This window comes from Anolis carolinensis, chromosome 2 (assembly GCF_035594765.1).
Source record: "Anolis carolinensis isolate JA03-04 chromosome 2, rAnoCar3.1.pri, whole genome shotgun sequence".
In the NCBI taxonomy this organism is placed as follows: domain Eukaryota; kingdom Metazoa; phylum Chordata; class Lepidosauria; order Squamata; family Dactyloidae; genus Anolis; species Anolis carolinensis.
This window is the reverse complement of record NC_085842.1, coordinates 135,106,766-135,128,573: the sequence shown is the minus strand read 5'-3', so window position 1 is coordinate 135,128,573 and position 21,808 is coordinate 135,106,766. Positions and strand designations below refer to the sequence as shown.

General features: G+C 39.5%; 1 protein-coding gene across 7 annotated transcripts; it reads right to left on the bottom strand.

The window, feature by feature from the left end:
* Positions 1 to 2,063: 2,063 nt before the first annotated feature.
* On the bottom strand, positions 2,064 to 20,199 carry tsen54 (tRNA splicing endonuclease subunit 54). 7 transcript variants are annotated; one of them, XM_062970605.1, is made up of 11 exons: positions 20,181 to 20,199; positions 17,973 to 18,137; positions 15,023 to 16,224; positions 14,385 to 14,468; positions 12,894 to 12,992; positions 11,359 to 11,411; positions 10,896 to 10,994; positions 8,980 to 9,620; positions 7,438 to 7,498; positions 5,721 to 5,837; positions 2,064 to 4,199 (listed from the first exon to the last, which is right to left on the bottom strand). In XM_062970605.1, exons 3-11 carry the CDS (start codon positions 15,113 to 15,115, stop codon positions 4,049 to 4,051), a joined length of 1,398 nt encoding a protein of 465 aa, XP_062826675.1. In that variant the 5' UTR covers positions 15,116 to 16,224; positions 17,973 to 18,137; positions 20,181 to 20,199; the 3' UTR covers positions 2,064 to 4,048. The 7 variants fall into 7 exon arrangements, 6 of the variants coding, with proteins under 6 accessions (XP_062826675.1, XP_062826673.1, XP_008102651.2 ...); XM_062970603.1 differs by lacking the exon at positions 20,181 to 20,199 and adding an exon at positions 19,935 to 20,139 and having other exon boundaries at positions 15,023 to 15,086; XM_008104444.3 differs by lacking the exon at positions 20,181 to 20,199 and adding an exon at positions 19,774 to 19,923 and having other exon boundaries at positions 15,023 to 15,086.
* Between the last annotated feature and the right edge of the window lie 1,609 nt (positions 20,200 to 21,808).

Below are 21,808 nucleotides of genomic sequence, written 5' to 3'. Positions count from 1 at the left end.
AGTCTGCTATCTCATGAGAAAACATGGCTCATTAGAAAATAAAGTAATGCTTGGTAAGGCAGTAGGAAAAGAGGAAGACTAAATTCCAGATGGATAGATTCAACCAAGGAAGCCACATCCCTGAATATGCAAGGTCTGAGCAAGGATATTGAGAATAATGTAATTAGAGATTACTAATTCACAGGGTTGCCATACATTGGAGTCAAAAATGTGTTTCTCCTACTGTCTGCACTTTCTGCAGCTGTTTTGATCCCTTTTGTTTCCAGTGAGGATGGTGGAGACTGGCACAGTTACTAGGACAAGGGAGAACACTGTACTGAGTTGGATCAATTTACTGCTAAAGGGAACTAGCCTGTCTAGATAAGCAGGTAGGCCTCAAAAGGACAGGAAATAGGTAAACCCCAGGCGCTATTGCTGAAGAACAATGGAAGATGAATCAGGAAATACTAAGAGTCCAAAAGAACACAAGATTTCACTTTGCTTATGTCTCGAGCTGAGAGTCCTACTTTTAGAGACCTGGCACAAAAGAACTTTATCTTAAGAAAAGTACATACCAACGAAGGATCACTTTGAAGGCACTCCAGATGACCCAAGGCACCACAGGAAATGTCAGTGGACTGATGAATCTGCTCTGGTTTTCTGTTAGAACTTATAAAGAGTAGTTTAAGGAGCTGATCCCATCCCTCAAACAGGTCCAGGACCTTAAGCTGTACACTTCATGGACATAGAGACCACCAGCCACCAGCCTGCTATCCAGTGAATATTTAAGTGGGAGTAGTCTTCACTATATTTTATCATGAACTATTTCCAAATGCATACGATTATGAGTAATTTGTAAACAATATTTTTCTACAAAAGACAGGAAGAGACTTAAAGGTCATCTACAGAATTTCCCACAGCAAAATGGAGTTACATTTCCCCCTCAGCAGAGATTTCCAAAGGTTCTTGTGTTTCCCCAGACAGGATGGCTATTGTGCAAAAAAGCAACTTTCCCCAAGATTTGCCCCTCATAGATTACTCCATGTAAGCCAGACAGTGTGACATCCAAAGACCAGCTGGCATTATAAAGAAACAAAGGTGCAGTTACACCAGAAGGGCAAATTAAACAAGGATTCATTTTCAGCAAGACCAACATGCTGATAGGTGTAGCTGGTGACTTGTGTTGGAATACAGAGAAGGGTTAATGCCTACTCCTGATGCTTACTCTATAAATGGCATTGGTCTTGTGGCTGTATTCATATAATCACAGTTTCTATAAATAATGGCACACCCTCTGCAAACCTTGCACCACATAGGAAACATGCTGGGACACCATGGCATCTTTTCTCATACATTCAGTAGCTTAACTTCCAATAATTAATTTCCAGCTTAACTTCTGTTTGATGTTTTGATGTAAACTACAGGAAAGGAGATTCCACCTGAACATTAGGAAGAACTTCCTCACTGTGAGAGCTGTTCATCAGTGGAACTCTCTCCCCCGGACTGTGGTGGAGGCTCCTTCTTTGGAGGCTTTTAAGCAGGGGCTGGATGGCCATCAGTCAGGGGTGCTTTGATGTGATTTCCTGCTTTTTAGCAGGGGGTTAGACTTGGATGGCCCATGAGGTCTCTTCCAACTCTATGATTCTATGATGTTTTGCTTTTTGTCAGATATAACAGGTTGTGTTTTTAATTTAATTGTAGTTGTTAAGTCATCATTTGTTTTTATATATTGGGTTGTCAATTTTCTTTATTATGGGTGTATTGTCACTGTGTTCACGCATTGAATGTTTGCCTTTTATGTTTCGAATCTGCCCTGAGTCCCTCCAGGGAGACAGAGCGGAATATAAATACAGTTTTATTTAGTAATCAACCTGGCAGGGCACAACAGGCAAAATATTTTGTTTTCTTCTGCATGACTCAGTCAATTACAGTCTAAAATATTTGGGAATTCACTTGTTAATAAATGCTACCAACAAATTGCTACCCATTAAGAAAGCTCCCAAATGACATCAATATTCCCTACCACTCCATTCACCTAAGGGAGAAACGGCCTAAGAAAACAACCCCCAAAGAACACATTATGCTGCTTTGTAAAAACATATTTTATTGCTTTAACTTCCAAGATTAAACATCACCATGAATGACAGAAAGCAAAACTTTCTGTGAAGTTTCTAATGGAAATTAGTCCTGAAACAGATGGGGGGAAAACCACCCTGTCTATAACACTGATGGCCAAAATCACAAAAGGGAAGAACATTGTTTTCTTACAAAAACTGTAGCAGCAATGGCTACAAATGAACTCTGGTAATCCAGACAATGACTCTCATCAGGAGTCACAGACTTAATTCAAGGCAGACACTGGAAAGCAGAAGTGAATCATAGCAGTCCAATAATAATGACTGAAACCTTTAAATAATTCAAGGTTGGCTACTTTTATGGAACAGAAAAAAGGAAGGAGAAATATTTCCATGATTTCTTTTGCAGTTCTCTTTTGTTTAGCAGATCGCTTATTTGAAGAAAAAACACATGAGTACCTGACTTTCATAAATTGGGAAAGTAGCTGGTTTGGCTTGTATTTCAAAACAATCAGTTTTCAATATTCACCCAATGTTCCTGGCCTCAGGAAACCATCCTCACTTGGCTACACTTAGTTCTGGAACTACACTACACACACACTTGATCTTATCCAAAAAGCCAAGAAGCTGGAACTAGAAACATGTACTGTAATGTCCAATACTGTATTTCTGCTCTGGTTTATTTATACTGCAGAATTATAGAACTTTGATGCCTCTCAATACTACGAAATCCTTGGATCTATACTTTTGTTAAGTATTTAGAATTTCCTATCACAGAACTCCTGTAGCATCTCCCCAAACTATACATCCCATGATTCTGTAAAACTAGCCAGTTAAAGTACCATCAAGGTACTATAACTGAAGAGTGTGAGACACCCATTTTTTTCATTTGCATAAGGTAGGCCCTGATAGCGATTGTCATTTGTGGCATTTACATACTGTGTTTCTGCAATTCTAAAATGTCATCAATTGAAAAACCCTAAATTCAACACTGCCAACAGAAAAAAAGTTTTGTTTAAATAACTGTTTCAAAAAGACAGACCCTATTTGAAATCACCGTATTTCTGCAACAAGAAAGCACCCATATAAGAAACTGTTACCACTTGAAAGGGCGGGGCACAGAGTTTAAAACTATTACCATCAGGTGCCTCTCCCAGCCCACAAACAGCCCTTAGCCTCAGTCATTTGCAAGATTTGCGGAGTTATTTTTTAGACTAGTTTCTGACTCAATGGTAGTAAAACCTGATAACTCGTTAAGCTGTTTGTAACTTTTTGTATCATTCTAACACTTCGCCATCATGAATATATTGCTTTGAAATTGGGTCCATCATTTGGAAACACAATACATTATAAAGCACCCTCAATTTTAAGATGCACCCTGTTTTTAGAGATGTTTATGTTAGGGAAAAATGTGTTTTAGAACTGAAGAAATACAGTATAGTAAACCATTCAGTGGGTGCCAGAATCCATGGTTCGAAACTCTACACTCTTGCATCAGTTAATTATAAAGCCATTCCAGATTTCCAGAAATACTACACAAGGCCTAGTCCTCATTCTAGAACTTCACAGGAAAAAATATAATCAGGATAATTTTGGGAATGGTGGATTAAAAGAATAAAATGATTGTGTTTTCTTCTGGGAAATATTTAGTTTAAATTGCTCTTTGCTTTTGCGAAGGGGGCAGTTCTTTCTATACTTAATATGTATGCATGGAAAGAACAGTGTTGGTGTTCTTAGGCCCCTTCTACACAGCCGTATAAAATCCAGATTATCTGATTTGAACTGGATTATGTGTCAATGTAGACTCATATAATACAGTTCAATGCAGATAATGTGGATTATCTGCTTTGATAATCTGAATTTTATGGCAGCGTAAAAGGGGCCTCAGCAATTCTGTTCTACATCCAGGTGAACAAATCAGAAGGTGAGTCCTGAGTAATATATTATTCATGTGTAAACACCAGTCCCAAAGTCTCCAGGTGATAGCAGCTCTCTCAGGGTTGTATATCAGTTGGCAGCTTGAACTCCTTAAAAGAGTAGAAAGCAATGTCTCCATTGTCTACGAGTGCAAAGACCAATGGGATGTCTCCACTTTGGTAAGTAAGTTGCTTCAAAGCCCTTAAGGAAGGGATCTGCTCATCAAACCTTCAAAAGGAAAAAAAAACACACAATGAAGAGGAAATATATTTGACCTTCTAGCAAACCCTATTGGAGCAGGTAACATCTCTGAACTGCCAAGACTCCACCCAATAGAATCCTAGGATTTATAGTCTAGAGAGAAATTCTTGGAATTATAGTCCAGGAGGGGATCACACAAGAATTTTAATACCAATCAACCTATACATTTATCATGTCAGCCAAAGGCCATGACAAAGAACTTGTAAACAGACAAACCATTCAGAAAAAAGGAGAAACAATAGTAACAAAAGTATTACCAAATTGTATAAAGGAAATGTTTGAAATTATACATACATTTCTAAGTTGCCAACATGAAAACCAAATTAATACTTTTGAGTCTCTGTGGCAAGTTGTTGCAATTTTACCTACCTATCTCTTTATAGACATTTTTGTAACCAAAGCAAAAAAAGCTACTTTTTCTGTTACATAAGCATTGGAATAACCCAGAATAAACTGAACTAATTCTACAAGAGACTTCCCCCTTCCATTTGTCCGAGTCTCAGAAATCCCAGTTTGGCTGCAAAAAAAGATCAGAGAGAGCTAAGTAAAATGCAGGGGACAGTTTAGCATGTAATGTACAATGTCTTTCACTAGTCATTGGCTATAAGTATAGACCTATAGTCTAATAAAGAATTTTACAGGTCTAAACGAACAAATTCCAGAATTTCCTAGTATAGGGCCATGCCAGTGAAAGTCACTTCAACAGGCTATAACAGTGTATTGCAGATATATTTGCTATTATATATTCATGTACAGTATATGCATAAAATTCTAGTCAAAAATTGACCAAAAAACCTTTGTGTCAACTTATCCATGGGTCAATGTAAATACAGTGACTCCACTTTTACAAAAAAAAAATTGCTTTCTATGGGTGGAGTATCCAGAGAAACTCAGTCTGTCTTGGGGGAACCAAAAAGAAGTACTGACTCCTTCTACTCATGACACCGCTTATGGGAATTTTGAATGCCTGGACAGAAAAATGGCAGTAATGGCAAGCGTGGTGGCTGGCCCAAGGTGGCATAGGTGCTTTCCCTTTTACATGGAACGGTCCTCAATTTCTCCACAGGTAATATCAAAATGTATACTTTTGGCCTCCAATTCTACCTTCAACCTATACATGACTATATGAGTAATTGCCATTTGAGTGCAGCATACTTTGATTCAAAGCAGCAAGAGAAGGTAGAAGCCAAAATGTCTTGCCACACTATTTTAATACACATGTTTAGAATACCCGCACACAAATTCCTAAGGACATGTATGTAGCTTCACAGGCAACACAGTTGCATGTCTCAATGAGAGTACCCTTGGTTACAAACTACAGAGGCTTTTTCGCATAGACGTATTCCACACAAAGAATGCAATGCTATTGATGTTAGAGGCTGTTTTTGTTTTAAAGCCCAGACTGAATGCCACCCACATGAAGGCTAAGCCTTCTACTAACAGCCATCTGCAGCTTTGCTAATCATTAATTTGACAAGAGCCTGGTACCTTCGAACACACATCCGGACAGAAGGCTTCCCAGGGTCATTCTTCTTAAAGCGTGAAGCAACATCTGCTTGATAAACATCAAAGTCTATCATCAGGCCTCTGGAATTGTTCTGCAGCCTGTGGAAGAGATTAATTCTCAGTACAAAGACTAGCAAGTTCTCCTGTACCTTCAGAGGTGTGCACATAATATAGCATGGGACAGAATCTGAAATGGAATTAAAAGAGAACTATACAGAGCAATATAGTTTTGAAGAAACCGTTAAAGATTCTAAGTTAAAGATACAAACTGAAACATTTTAAAGCTTAACCTGACAGGAAATGTACCTGTATAATTAAATACATGAAGTTATGAGTAAAACAAACACGTTATTTTAAAGAAGTCTACTTGAATCTTTGTCTCTGAGAGCCTCAAATAGAAACAAGATATTTACATGCCCAGTGATTTTCCATTACCCAATAAACTAAAGGAAACTCTCCTGAAATGTTGCTACCCAATACGTTATGATCCTAACAGATCATAATCCAACACCCCATAAGATATGATCCTAAAGGTCATGATCCATCATCCCAATAGATCCATGCCATTTAAGAAGTAAGTATTATTTGAAGGGAGGATGGAAATAAACATCACATGGAGGCCAATGAATTTAGCAAAAAGCTAGAGTCTAACAACAACAACAACTACTACTACTACTACTACTATTTGGGGAACACAGCAACAAACCTGATTAGGTTTTATTTATAAAAATAACAGCCACATTGTACTCAATAAAATGCTTTCTGCATCCTCTGGGATCATTGTAGAATTTCACAATTTTTCCCAACTCGATGTTTGAGGCCTGGGGAATTTCTTAATTTTAAAAAGCCCTCTTTCCGATTTAAGAAAAGATGCTTCAAACATCCAAGAAAGAGCAATAACTGCCACACCCAGCCTCACAGAAGCCATTTAGGGTATAATATTTTTAAATATCTTTAAAAGGGGTGAGATAGTGGCACTCCAAGATACAGCGAGGAGTGTCTGTTGTAGTTATGTTGTAGTTGTAGTTTACTAGCTTTTAAGCAAAGGGTGGATATCTGAATTTACAACTGAGGGTGGATCTATACTGCCATATAATCCAGTTTCAGAATGCAGATTAACTGCTTTGAACTGGATTATATGAGTCTACACAATTAATCTACATTCTGAAACTGGATTATTTGGCAGTGTAGATCCAGTCTTAGTCTTACCCCCAATCCCAAGAAGGAAAGAAAAGGAAAGATGAAGGACTAATGATTGAAGCATGCTGTACCTTGCCCATGGGGATGATTAGTTAAAGTCAGAGAGGGACTGGGTTACTGGCAAGGAAATTAACAGGTTTTTCTGCTGGTTCAGGATGAACTAAACAGATTTTTGTAAATATAAAATAATATTTAATACTATACTTTTAATACTATAATTCCCAGAATCCTCTTGCTTGTGGCTCTGCTCAATGGGATATTCTGGGAGTTGAAGTCCAAAAAGTACATTTGCTAGCTCTGACCCTATGCAAATTCCTGGGAAATTTATTCCGTAAGCATGTGTAACATTGTTCTAAATTTGTAAACTGCTATAACATTTAAAAAAATTAAAATATGAAATAAATATACAAGGCAAGTACTGGTATTCTTGTGTTATTTTTACCTAGGACTAAGGAGGAAAATGAGACACATTTAACCTTCTTTTAGGTTTGGTACTCACCGAGATGCTTTATCTAAGATGTGGGAGGCCTGGAACACACTGATCTGTTGAAGAACATCAGCTAACGGGAGGGGTTGGGGGGGAAAGAAGATTAGGATTAGGGGCATATGGCCTCCAAGAAACGTATCTGTTTTGACTAGCTAGTTATTTGGCCATTGTGATTGTTCTTTCTCATCCTGCTCTTCAACAAATGTATCTACATCTTTCTCTTCTACCCAAAAGATTTTCTGGAAGAAAAAAACCAGTTACCATTTCTGGGCAAATGGAACAAAAATCCTATGTCAATTCATTCAATTTTTATAAAGAATCTCTATTATCCAAATTTTTAAGTTTTTGATATTAATCTACAGTCATTTGGCCGTAGCCAAAATTATGTGTCTTCCAAAATAACAGAAAATACTAGCAAGACAATAATTTATCTATTGTACCGCCAAATTTTTCTTCAAAAGGTTGAAGGACCCCTGGAGCAGATTTGAGGGGTACACAAGTGCACATGGATAAAGAAGAACATTGTTTATGTTATACTGGTTTTATCTCATTCATTTTATGCATACATGAAAACTACTTGTATTTAAAATTGCAGAGGGATTGCTGCAACAACCATTCCAATAAATTCCATATGCAGAATATCTGTAATCCCCCCCCCCCCCAAAGAATACATTTCTTATCTGGGACACTATGAATTCATTTGTTCTTGAGGTTCAACTTCCATTGCAAGAAATTGCTTCTCTCCCCTTCCTCACATACTGAAAATGCAATGTGTTGTTTTTGAGATATGCCTTCAGTTGGTTCACATCTTATCTTTCAGTTTGGTCTGAGGGCTGTGGTAGATGAAGGTCATACGTCATCTAGCCTTTTGTTGTTGTCTCTTTAGACACCGTCTTTAGGTAATGTTCTCAATATAATATTTATGCTGATGATACCCAGCTCTATTTCTTCACATTAGAACTTTCAGCCTGTTTTTCAGTTAGCTCAGGATGGATGCTTCATCATCACATCAAACCTAACATGGCAAAGACAGAACTTATCTTCCCTCCAAACCTTCCTTTAGAACATACATTTCTCCACCATTGATAATAATTTGTCCCTTTATCCTCTGAAGGGAACACTTGGCCTTGAATTTATTGTTGACTCTTTGTACCTCAGACTGGGGCTCTAACAAATGCATTTCAATTATTTCTTTATAATCATGTCCTCATTTCCTTTTACTACTCTGCTTGAGAGCTACCTTCTAGGAACTTTACCCTTTTCATCCTAACAAGGATTTTCTCGTTCTTGGCTCAGCTTTATCCTTTTTCACTCACTGCATTACATCACTGAACATTTGCAAGCTACTCCTTTCCACATTATTTTTAAATTCCAATCAAAAACTTTTTTGTTTTCAGAGGCTTTTGGAATTTTAGATAAATATTGTATATTTTCATTGCATGTGTTTTCCAGTTTGGTTTATACTATATTGTATTTTGGGGTATTTTATCTAGATAATGTTTTGGTTGATTTCCTTGTAAAATGTATGAATATCAATGGCAGTAATATGAATACCTGTTGCACGTCCTTGGTCTGGTTTCACCAGTGGTGTGACTCTTTGTTCCCAAAGGTGTGCAGGACGGCTCCTCTTTTTCCACAGTCTTCTCTCTTCCAAAAGAGCCTTGTACTCTTGCCAGTTGGAGCAATGTCTGACTTCATTATCCTCATTGACACTGCTCTTGTACCGGCTCTCCCACCTCAGCTGTTCCCGTTCTTTGCGGGTCAACCGCTCATGCTTCTGATTGAGACGCACACGCCAAACTGCCACATCCACCTCCCGTGCAGTGACATTCTCCGGGAGGACCTTCTTATCAGGCTGTGGGAGGATGGTGCATGGGCCATCAGCACCTACGTTGGGGAATGTAATTGTGGAGAAATCCCAACGGGAAGGACGGACATCATCATAACCCGCCCGAGAGTTCTTCTTAGATCTCTGTTGACCACACACTGGAGATTCTTCATGCTGCTGTGTCGCACTGGAAGATGGGATGGTCTCCAAGATTGTGCATTGCAGATCTGAGGCCTTCTTTCTTTCTTTGGATGATGAACTGTCTGATGGTGGGTGACTGCTTCTCTCATGATGTCTCCTGGCCTTTTTGGGTGACTCTTTCCATTCCAGAGATTTTTCAGAAGTTCGAGGTTTCTCATCTTGTAACCTAAAGAAGCAGAAGAGGATTGAAACATGGGGAGCTTTTACCATTACTGAATCATAAAAGTGTGCCATTGTGAGGGACCTTACAGAACAACTGGTTTATTAACATATCTCATACAGGGACCACTGTAGCTAGTTACTTTAATTAATGATTTTTTCCAGTTACAAAAATATATCTAAGTTACATTATGATAATATCTTAACCAAAAATAACTGAGTTCCTTTTGTCACTTTTTAGTTAAGTTTATAATTAAGAGAGTACATATGGCCTCACTAATTGGGTGAGAAGAAAGAAGGGCTTGTTCTCTGTGTAGTGCTGCTGTCTTCTAATTTATTGTGGGTGTTAAAATTAAGACAATGGAGGAAACTATGTTTTGGATCACAGGCCTGATCACAGTTTGCAGGATTCATTAAAAAACTTTTGTAAACTTTTGTAAAATAACTGTTGTTAAATAACTGTAACCGTGATGGCATCTTGGAACTACTAGCTGTACCTCATCACTTTTTAGATGTAACCTCCCTACTTACATCTTTCATATCCAAATTTGCAGGCCGTATGACAAAGGACAAATACAAAAGTGCAGTGGCAAGAAGCAAGTTTTTAAGAATGAGCCAGGAGGTGCTATACCTGTATAGTGTTTCAACAAGTTTAACAGTTTTGATAGTTTTAACCATTTTAAAACAATTTTAGGTTAAATTCTATTTTATTATTTACATGTTGTAGGCATTTAAATTAACAAAAATAACAACAACAACTTTATTATTGTATCCTGCCACCATCTCCCTGAAGGAACTCGGGACGGCTTACATATGGCACAAAAGTGCCTAAAAACAGAGCATAAAATAAAACACAACATAAAATACAATTAAATAAAACAAATAGGCATATAAAAAACAACTTAAAACTCAATTAATACGGCACTCATCTGGCAGTAAGCTACTGTAAACATGACCAGGCTGTAAACAATGGGCAAGGGAATGGGATAAGTGCAAAGGTGCAGCCATGGGACGAGGTCATAGGATGCAATATAAGAATGCATAACAATTGTGCAGAACAACTAGGGACTAGGCATTCTCAAAAGCTTGTTTGAACATTGTATTGCTTTTCATGTTTGAGCCTCTTTGCATCTCAAAAAGGAAGCGAGAGGAGGAGGAGAAAAAAAAGGGGAAGGAGGAGGAGAACAACAACAAAATATGGTTCCATTTCATAGTGTTCAACAACTTGTCCTCAACAGCTAATCTGCTGAGGGCATCTCTCTTGAACCCCATAAGCTTTTACCGAGAGCTGGAGCTCCTTTTTCTCTTATGTCGGCCTCCCTCTGTATTTCTAGAGTGGTCGTCCAGATTCAACTGTGCCTCATAAAGTGTTGGAACAGAGCTGTACAGGAGTCAAATATAAAGAATATAGAGGGGTAAAAATCATTAGAACATCACCTGCCAAAGAAGTCTGCCAATAAAATAGCAACAGTCACTAAAAGAGCAAATATCCAGTCCTCCTGGGTATAATCCCTTCTTCTAATTAATCCACCAGGCCAATTAAAAGAAGAAATGTAAAACAGAAGACCCTTTCAGAGCTCATTAAACAATCAAAAGAGAGAAAATAGATAAGCTTACGTTAGATGGCAGATATGTTAAAAGGTGGAGGAGGTGCAAGCATGCTAAAGTTAGGAGGTGGCTAAGGGAATACCTGAGGAAGAGGAGGAGGTTGGAAAGAATGTGCGGAATCACTGGCAAACAATTACCTGGGACGAAATCTCAAAACGATGTAACCCAGTCTCTTCAAGTGGCAGAATACCTTAAAAATAGGGATGAAAAGCAAGGCTGCCATCTTTGCAAGAGCAGGGCTTTCAAAATCACATGACCAATCTAAGTTCCACATTATCTGGAACTGAAATCTAAACTACACATTACATCAAGGACGGGGAACATTTGGCACTCCAAATATTGACTGAATTACAACCTCCACCAGGTCTCATCATAAACCAGGTGGATTAAGACTGATAGGAATTACAACCCAAAATCTGTAGGTCCCCAGTGTAAGTATTCACCAGGAACAGTAAGTGTTTTGGTTACTGAACTTTAAGCAAGTCTGATGAATCATGTGCTCTAACAGTATCTACCAATAGCACTTTAAAGAGTTACAGGTGCTCATTCCTCTCAACTAAATATAAAACACACAAAACTTGTTTAATTTCCTAGAAAATATAAAATTTTAATTAAAGAGTCACTATACTGTTATAGACCTTCAGCTACCTAGATCTTAACATCTCACCGTGAAGAATAAAGAAATAGGGTTGGAGAAAATGTTGAGCAATATCATGGAAACTATGCAGTGATAACACATGCACCTCTTTACATTTAAAAATGAAAGTACCAACAGCAATTGGATACCAGCAATGGCATTTTAATTTAGAAGAGGTATATAGATGTGCATTACTTCTATTTTAACAACAGAACTGTGGGGTGGAAAGTAGTCATCATTCTCATATAACTTAGACCTGAATAAAGGGGATGCTGTCTGGACCAGTTTAATAAGCAGGAAAATCCAAGACTTTTGTGGGAAACCTACATGCATCCTTCCATGCCAGAATAACTGAATTTGTGAATTATACGATGGTAAATGGATATTGTAGCATCTTAAAGACTACCTGTGATAATGATGTAGCTAGGATATGCTTTCATAGATTAAGTCTACTTCCTCAGACTTCATACTCTGTTTTGAGGTTCTACAAGATCCCTTTACCTACTGATATTCCAGACTAAGATAGCTACGTCTTTGAATTCTGCCACTGTTGTTCTAACTAGTTACGTAGAAGCCCAAATAACCTAAAGGGTTTAGTTCTCACCTGATCTCAGAATCTGAGTAGGGTCAGCAATGTTTAGTACTGGAATAGGGAAATGCCAACAAATATCAAGTGATGTAGGCTACATTTCAGAGGAGAGAACTGGCAAAACCACCTCTGAGTATTTATTGCATAGGAAAACCTTATGAAATGCATTGGGTCAATGTGAAGGAACAAACACACAGACACAACAAATTAGGTGCATGGCTCTTTGTTTTGGAACAAAAGACAAACCCCGGTTAGAAAGGAATTAGATAAAATGTGCTCACTGCCAAAGGGACTTAAATATTTTGACGCAGACTAAGATCCTAAATGATTAGTTCCCAAAGTGCTGTAAAACTCTACTATTTGTTGCTATTGGTGAGAAACAGCACTACCTCTGCTTTTTCCATCCGTTGTAATAACTGCAACTGAACCCATATCCTGAAACAAACCTGGTACTTCAGCAGACTCATAGACTTCTGGGTCAGCAGATTCTCATAGGCTTCCTGGATTGACAAAGGCAAGTCTTTGTAAAATAGCTGAATAGACCCCTGTAAGACAAAAGCATTATTTTAGGGCTTATAGCTTGCGCAAAACCAACTCCACGGGGATGATATCCTTTTCTTGCCTGCTGCCCCAAATACCCAGTCTATCTCATCCTGCTCATTTGGACTCAAGAACTCTATACACTTTCCTCACTTTTACCTGTCTTCTTGGATGTTTATGGAGTCAGCATGCACAAACTGACAGTGCATATTGGATACATATACAAGATGTGAATACTGGACACACATATATGTAAGAAAATGTTAACATTTGAAGGGTTGTACAATTCTCATCCAGTTTAAAACACCCCCAAAATCCAAGCAAGTGACAGTAATTGCTTTTTGAATGTTCATAGGCAACCTCCGCTCTCATTTTGACTATGATGTAATTTCAGGGCTGGCATTTAAAATTAACTCCTCTTACAGATTGATATAAAAGAAGGGTAGAAAGGCTAGTGGGAACAAAACCTTGAGAAACAGAAATTTGGGAGATCTGGCCTTCATGAGCTATCAAGGAAGGTTCTTGAAAATGGACTATAAGAATATTATCATACTGAGTGATTATGGTGAAATCAGAAGAGTTTTTAAACCCGAAAGTTGTAGATGGAAAATATATTTAATGTAAATACAGGAAGAGAGAGAGCATGGATATAAATGAATAAATGATATAAATACTAACCTACTAACTATCTAAATGAAAATTGTAGAACTTTCTTTGTAGATAAATAAATATTTTAAGAAAAGATTGAATGTGAAATAATCTGTTATGGAAAATTAAGATCAATTTCCATTGAAGAAAAACTGGAAAAGAATATACTGTATGAAGACCAGGAGACAATGTGAGAAGATACAACCAATGGTCTTAAAATTAAAATTGTTTAAATCCTCAATATTTTATGAAATATGTGTTAAAGAAATAGAGATGAAAGTTTAGTTGTAACAATGATAATTTTGTAAAAGAACTCCCCATTCCTCAACAACTCTCACCCTCTTTGTTTTCTCCGTGTGACATTTGTAAGGTGCAACTAAGCAATAACTAATCTATTACTCCCAAATTTTTTCTTTCCCTTCCCTTGTCCCCCCCCCCCCCCCAACTCTCCACTCTCCTAGTAAATGTTTAATAAAAATTGTTTGGGGAAAAAATTAACTCCTCTTAGCATAGCATGATATCTATGACTATTTTATGCAGTCACACTCTTTCCCTAATTGTGTGCTACAGATGCGTATTTATTAAATCTACATAATTTATTTTCAGATCACTGCTTTCATAGGGTTCACAACCCTTCTATGCTCCAAGACAAAAATGGGGAGGGAGTAGTTGCAAAACACCAAATAAAACCTACTTGACATTTAAACATACACGCACATTATACAAGAGTGCAAACATGATCTACTTACACACTCCAGCAGATACAGGGCTTCTTCTGGAAGGAGGCATTGCTTCCCCTGATCCATAAACCCCATGGTATGCCAAAATTTTCCCTGACAACGACAAATACAAATGTCTTAGTTCTGGGAAATTTACAAATCTTCACCCTTTAAAAATGGGTGGCATAAGCTAAGCCCTTTCTAGGTTGCCTTCCACCCTCTGATGAAATTAGAGCCTTTTCATCAAATGCAGGACTACATTCATAAGAATGCTTTGGCCTTGGCTTTAATTGCAAGGATCTTGCTGGCAGAGGGGCTTAATTTTTTTAAACTTAATTATTTACTGTTTTAGAAGAATGAGGGGAAGGATTTTCTCCAAATTTACATAGACATCTCCCCTATCTAGGTCCCTGTACCTTGTCTGTGGCTATACCCTGGATAAGGAAGGCAGCTGGGTCTCCCAGCTCTGCATTACTTTATTTTTCAGAACTTTATTTAGTGCTTAAACTGTTGAGACATAGACACATGCACATTCCAGCCTGGGTTCTTTACATTTTTATGGTTCTCTTACTCACTAGAAAAGACAATGTTTACTAAGCTAGAAGGCAGCCAGAAAAGAGGAACTCAGCATTCCAGATGGATAGCCTCATGATGATAATGCCACTCACAGCAGGAGATTTCAGCTCCACAATAGCTTCGCCAGGCTTCCACTCAGCTTTCACCAGGCTTCCCCTAAAAAAAAGTTTTTTAAAAGAATGCATGTTCTATTCATCCAAACATCCTCCAATGTATTGTGAACAAGCCTAAGGAATTTGCCTCAGGGGTCTGTGCAAGAAGAGTTGAAAATGGTACTAAACCACAGGAAACAGGTATACTCATAACACAACCCAAATGCTTGACACAATATATATGTCAGCATTTCAGAGACACAATGATAAATGTAAATAAAGTTCCTCAACCTGGCACCGTCAGATGTGGGTGCTGGACCACAAATATCATTTTACCCAATCAGCATGCTGTAGGGTGCTGGAAATTGTACCATGCAACACATTTGGAGGGTGTCAGAGTAGAGAAAACTTGTCTGAAGTCTGGGAACATGATATTTGAATGACTGATTTCTTCCAGATTACCCTGGAGCACATCAACGAAAGTTGAGGAGGGCACAGTGATTTCTGTTGGCTGTTTTTACAGTCTGATAAATCTATCAGAGCCCTGAAATGAAAGAAAAAAACATCCTAAAAATCATCAGTAGGCCTCTGGAAATTACAGCTTTTTGTGAAAACAAGGTACAGGGAGCACCAAACCTTTTAAATGTTTTTTTTTAAAAAGATGAATCTGGGACTTGTATATTTCTGCACTTAATGAAGATTGTGATGGTTCATAAGAGTGAAAAAAATGCTCCCTTCCAAACAAAAATATTCAAAATTGTGCACTCTGAGCTAAAGCTTTGCTCCATAATTTATTACCTTCATAGTTATGGTTGACTTGGGCATTGGACAAATCACATCAGTTGCAGGATTTTTTCCGTGAAACTCTCTGCCTAAAAACATTTGGTGACCCCTTCTTCTTGACCTTTAGACTAGCACTTAAAACCTCTTCTTAAAAAAAAAAAACAGCCACCTCAATCACACATTCACCTGGTATTTCATGTGACTGAAAAACTCTTTACTGTTTGAATCTTTTTATGGCTCTACTTTAATTGTATGTTATTTATTATTAACTTATACCTGTATGTTTTGCTGAATGCCAGCTACCTTGAGGGCCTTTTGGGAGCTTAAAATCTCTGCTTGGAATAACTGTATTGATCAAAACATGATACATCCATCTCGCCTAGTAATGCCACCTGTAACCAGCAACAACTCCCCTGAATCTAGGATATAAAAGATATGAAATGTTCTATCATCACTATTAATGCAATTATTTGTATTAATTACAACCCATTATCCACAGAATGTACGTACACGGTTTCACTTAACCATGGTTTCACTTATTCATGTAGGGCTTCCTGTACAAACTATACCTATTTCTCAGCACCTTCATCCCACTGAAAATAATAAGGTTTGTTAATGTTTATGGTTTCACATATCCACCTGTAGTCTAAAACATATTCTAGACACAAGAGTCCAAATGTATTACATCAATTAGAGTGAAGCATTCTTGTTTGTTGTGGTGCTAATGTGTATGTGAGCTTATTAGGTAATTTGCGGTAAATGAATTGTTTGAAGAGGGATCAAGTATGTGAGGAATGTTGGAAGTGATTGGCTTGAAGTTCAAAAGAGAGCAGAATCCAAGAGTCTGTGGTTGAATGTGGAGGTTAGAGAGGGACAGTAAGGTCAATGGATGTAACTTTGGCTCCTGCTCGTCCAGTTTGTACAACCTGAGGGTGTGGACTAGATCCTTGAAGAGGTGAGAGCTACCACATGTATTCTAGATCCTTGCCCTTCCTGGCTGATCAAACAGGCTATGGAACAGAGACAGCTCTGATCGACTTGGTGGATGACCTATGCAAAGAATAAAGAGGTGTGTGTCCCTGTGGTTCTCCTGGACCTCACAGCGGCTTTCAATACCATTGACCATGATATCTTCCTGGGCTGTCTCACTGGGATAGGACTGGGAGGTACTGCCTTGCAGTGGTTCTGGTCCTACCTGGAGGGCTGTACCCAAAGGTGATGCTGCAGGACTCCTGTTCAAACCCCTTGCCGTTGACCTAGGGAGAACTGAGGTATTCCTGAAGTTTGTACCCTACAGCCACATCATTGAAAGGGGAAAGGAATCCCTAGGCAGCATTGTAAGCTAGCAGAGCAAGCAATATAAAATATAAAATGGTAGAAGTATGAATATATATGTGTTCTGCCCATTTGGCACAAGATTGCCAGTGGTGGGATTGCAAAAGTGCTTTGTTGCACTAAAATGTCAGTGAGGTTTTAATTTGTATATCTGATGAATCATGATGAAGTTTACAAAAAGCTGAAAGAATTTCTATGAGCTGTCAACCACAAGTTGAACCAAATGACTCAGATACTTTGTATAAAAAGAGGTTTGTCACTAACAAAGGGAAATTTCAGTTTTCCAGATACTGATAAACTACTATAGTATATACTATATACTGTAGGCAACAAGTTTCTATCGTTGGCCAAGCTGGCTAAGGCTAATGGGAACTGCAGGACAATTATAGCTGAATGGCCATAGTCTAGAGCTGGCTGTTAGGAATTGTGGGAGTTGAAGTCCAAAACACCTAGAGGGCCCAAGTTTGCCCACTCCTGCTCTAGAGGAGTAGAATATTGCAGTTCGACACCATTTGAACTGTCATGGCTCAATGCTATGGAATCATGAGAGTTATAGTTCTCTAAGGTCTTAAGCCTTCTTTGCCAAAGCGTGCTGGGGCCTTGCCAAACCAAAACTCCCAGGATTCCATAGCACTGAGCCACGGCAGTTAAAGTGGTGTCAAAATGCATTAATTCTATAAGACAAAAGTTCTTCCCAAACTCATTCACAGATATTATAGGTACATACTGGAGATGCTAAAGGCAGGAGAAAGCAAACCTCTTACTTACTACCAAAATGAAACCAGAACAGTACTGGTATTATTAATGCTTTAACAATGGGAATGAAACCTACAACCGCTCCACACGCTCCTCCTCCAAAAGCTGCCAGTGCTCTTGCCGGCATTGGCGCAGCCTCTCTTCTTGTTCTTTAGATCCATCAGGGGTGAAATCCTTCTGACCATGGGAGCGCTGGGGAATCTTGTGATCACGACTGCGAGCTGCTAGCAGTTCTGCAGGGCTACAAGGGAAACAAGTACAGGAGCCTGAAAACCTGTCTCTTCCAAAAGGCCTTTGACGACTGATCCCTGTAGGATCGTCCTGTTTGCCTACTCAGTAATAGACCCTCATGTATGCCTTCCCTAGTACTATAATTGGCACTTTAATGACTATGATAGCTGGGTAATCACCTCTCCCCGATGACTTCGACATATTTTGCACCTTGGCCCAGATCCTTGAATTTAATTCCTGATTTTATCATTTTATTTTGTACGTGACTTTTTATGACTGTTTTATCGTTTCTGATGTTTTATTGCTGATTGATCTGTTTTATTGTTTATATTGTTGTGTCCAGGCTTGGCCCCATGTAAGCCGCCCCGAGTCCCTTCGGGGAGATGGGGCGGGGTATAAGAATAAAGTTATTATTATTATTATTATTATTATTATTATTATGTAACTAACTCTAACATCAACATTTGAACATCAATGGATCAGGCCAAAGATGTCTCTCTCATCCATCATAATCCTACAGTGCCCAACTCTGGGAAACCCACCATTAGCACAACAAGGCAGCAGCCCTCTTATGCCATGGTATTCCAGCTTTAAAAAGCTGGTCCAAAATTATACCAATGGCCACAACGGCTAGAAGATCCTGATAACCTCAGGCTCCATTAATATGTCAAATCCCTAAATATGTAGTGGCTATCGCCAAATCATTGCATAGGTAAGGGTAAAGGTTTTCCCCTGGCATTAAGTCCAGTCATGTCTGACTCTGGGGGTTAGTGCTCATCTCCATTTCTAAGCCAAAGAGCTGGCATTGTTTGTAGATGCCGTTATCTTCCCGCAGAAGTGGTACCTATTGAGCTACTCACATTTTGCATGTTTTCGAACTGCTAGATTGGCAGAAGCTGGAGTTAATAGTGGGAGCTCACTCCACTCCCTGGATTCAAGCTGCCAACCTTTCCGTCAGCAAGTTTAGCAGCTCAGTGGTTTAACCCGCTGCGCCAGTAGGGGCATAGAAAATTCCAAAGGCCCTTTCACATGGCACAATTGCAGTGCTATGTGTTCCACTTGTGTCCAAGGCTGCATCTACACTATACAATCAGTGCAGTCTGACCCCTCTTTGACTACCATGGGTCAATACAGTGGAATCCTGGGAGCTGTAGTTTAGTGAGTGACCAACACTTCAGCAGAGAAGGCTAACTCCCACGATTCAATAGCTCTGAGTCATGGGGTTAAAGTGGAATTAAACTAAATTTATTCTACAGTGTTGATGAAGCCTAAATTGGTTTCCTGGTGCAAAAAACTAGATAGCAGCAGAATCACAGTCACGAGTGCAGGGCAATGATGCCCAAAGTCTAGTCCTTCGGATATTTTTGACTTCAACTCCCAGAAGCCTCCGTTGTTTTGGACAACGAGCAAGGCTTCTGGGAGTTGAAGTCTCTAAAGCAAGCAGGAAGACCAGCATTTGGGAAACCCTGGTTGAGGTGTTTGAGGCTGCAAATCCCGTCCAGAATGGTCAATGATTACGAAATATGGTGCTCCTAGAGGTGCATCTACACTGCAGAATTAATGCAGTTTGACACCGCTTTAGTTGCCACGGCTTTAAACCACCCAACCCAAACAACCATATACATGTGATAAGCACGTCGGCCTACCACCCCGACCACGTTGTTCGGAGCACCATCGCTGCCCTCCAAGGACTTCCGGAATTATTTCAATATCACATCAACATGGTCACGTATGGAGTAGATAGTGGGCCCTGAGCGGCCCCTTTAAATTTTCCCTCTCTTTCCCTCCCCCCTCCCTCTCCCGTTACCTGAGCAAACGGCGGCCCGCGTTAGGTTGCCGTTCAGGCTCCATTGGAAGTGCCGACAAGCTCCGCCCACCTCCTCTGCAGCTTCCTCGCTTCCCCTGGGTCCTAGAGGCGATGTAGTTTCATGGCCATGCGTCTCCAATCGCCGTGTTATTTTCCCAGCTCAGTAGATTCCCACCAGCAGACGAAGGAGGGTTGCAAAAGGCAGCGAAGGAGACAGGAAATGGCTGGTAGGAAAGCATTACTCACCTCCCACGTGGATCAGGAGTGCCTCCGCTGGATCCTGCGGCCGCAGTGAATGCCTCCTCGTAGGGAAAAATGTATGGGGCTTTTTAAAGACCAACCCACACATGACGACTATACATCTGCATTGTAGAAGGAATACACTTGACCCCACTTGAACTGCCATGGCTCACTTCTAGGTAATCATGAGATTTGTTGCATACTGACGCACCATTACTCTTTGGCACAGGAGGCAAAAGACCTTGGAAAAACTGCAACTCCCAGGATTCTGCAACAGTTAAAGTGTCAAACTGTGTTAATTCTAGTGTAGATGCAGCCTCATGTCACATCTTTGAGACCTAAACTGAGCAAAAGGTTGGTAGCATCAGCCTTTGCGTTTCTGCAGGCCTCAGTCTACTTAGGAGGCTATGAGATCTGTGTGCATATTGACAATTGTACCTGTTCAATGTGGTGACAGTATGACTATGCAAGATAAGACACCTTTGTCAATATAGATTTTATAGCCAACTGTCACCACAGTTGTAGGAGCCCCCGGTAGCGCAGTGGATTAAACCCTTATGCCAGCAAGACTGATGATTTGAAGGTTGGGTTGCTGACCTGAAGGTTGCCTGTTTGAATTCAACGTAGGGAGAGTGTGGATGAGCTCCCTCTGTCAGCTCCAGCTGCATGCGGGGACATGAGAGAAGCCTCCCACAAGGATGGTAAAAACATCAAAACATCATCTGGGTGTCCCCTGGGCAACATCCTTGCAGATGGCCAATTATCTCATACCAGAAGCAACTTGCAGTTTCTCAAGTCGCTCCTGACACAAGAAAAAAAACCCCCACAATTGAACAGGTAAAACTATCAGTATGAAAACAAATAAAAAGTTCACATGAACACACACACAGGCTGAGTGCCTTTTACATGCGTGTCAATAGAAGCACAGTTTCTTTTTCATTTACTGCATTCTTACTTTTGTGATTATTGTTTTCCTTGTACAACAATCAATGTAAACTAGGAAAAATATAATAGTTGGATGATTCTACCCAGGCCTGTAGCGAGGGGGGGGGGGTTAGGGGTTCAAACCCCTCCCGAAATTTTTCAGGTTATAAAAAAACCTGGTTTACTCATGAATTTTAACTGGTTAACCAAATCCCCATGCTAAGTCTATGAGACACAAAACATTAAGAGTCCCTCCAGGCACTATCTCAAGCAGATATTGACAGGCTTTTAGCGGGGGGGGGGGGGGGGGGGAAGGGGGCTAGGGGTTCAAACCCCCCCCCCCAAATTTTCAAAACCCCTCCCGAAATTTTTTTTTTTGCTACGGCCCTGATTCTACCCCTTATCTTCAAGATGGTGGTACAATATGTTGGGAATCAACCCCACTGCCCAAGTCTCTAGTCCTGAATGAGGAACAAGTTAGTTAGCTCAGAATAGGCTGAGGGTTTCCCTTCCCCCCTGTCTGCTGTATGACAGTTGGGATACATATAATTTCTTCTCTGTTTCTACTCTCATTTTGATTGGTTGTGTCGAATGAATACTTTTCTACTGCAAGCCTTTACTTCTGACAAGCCTTTTACATCTCAGTACAGTAGAGTCACGCTTATCCAACATAAACAGGCCAGCAGAACATTGGATAATTGAAAATGTTG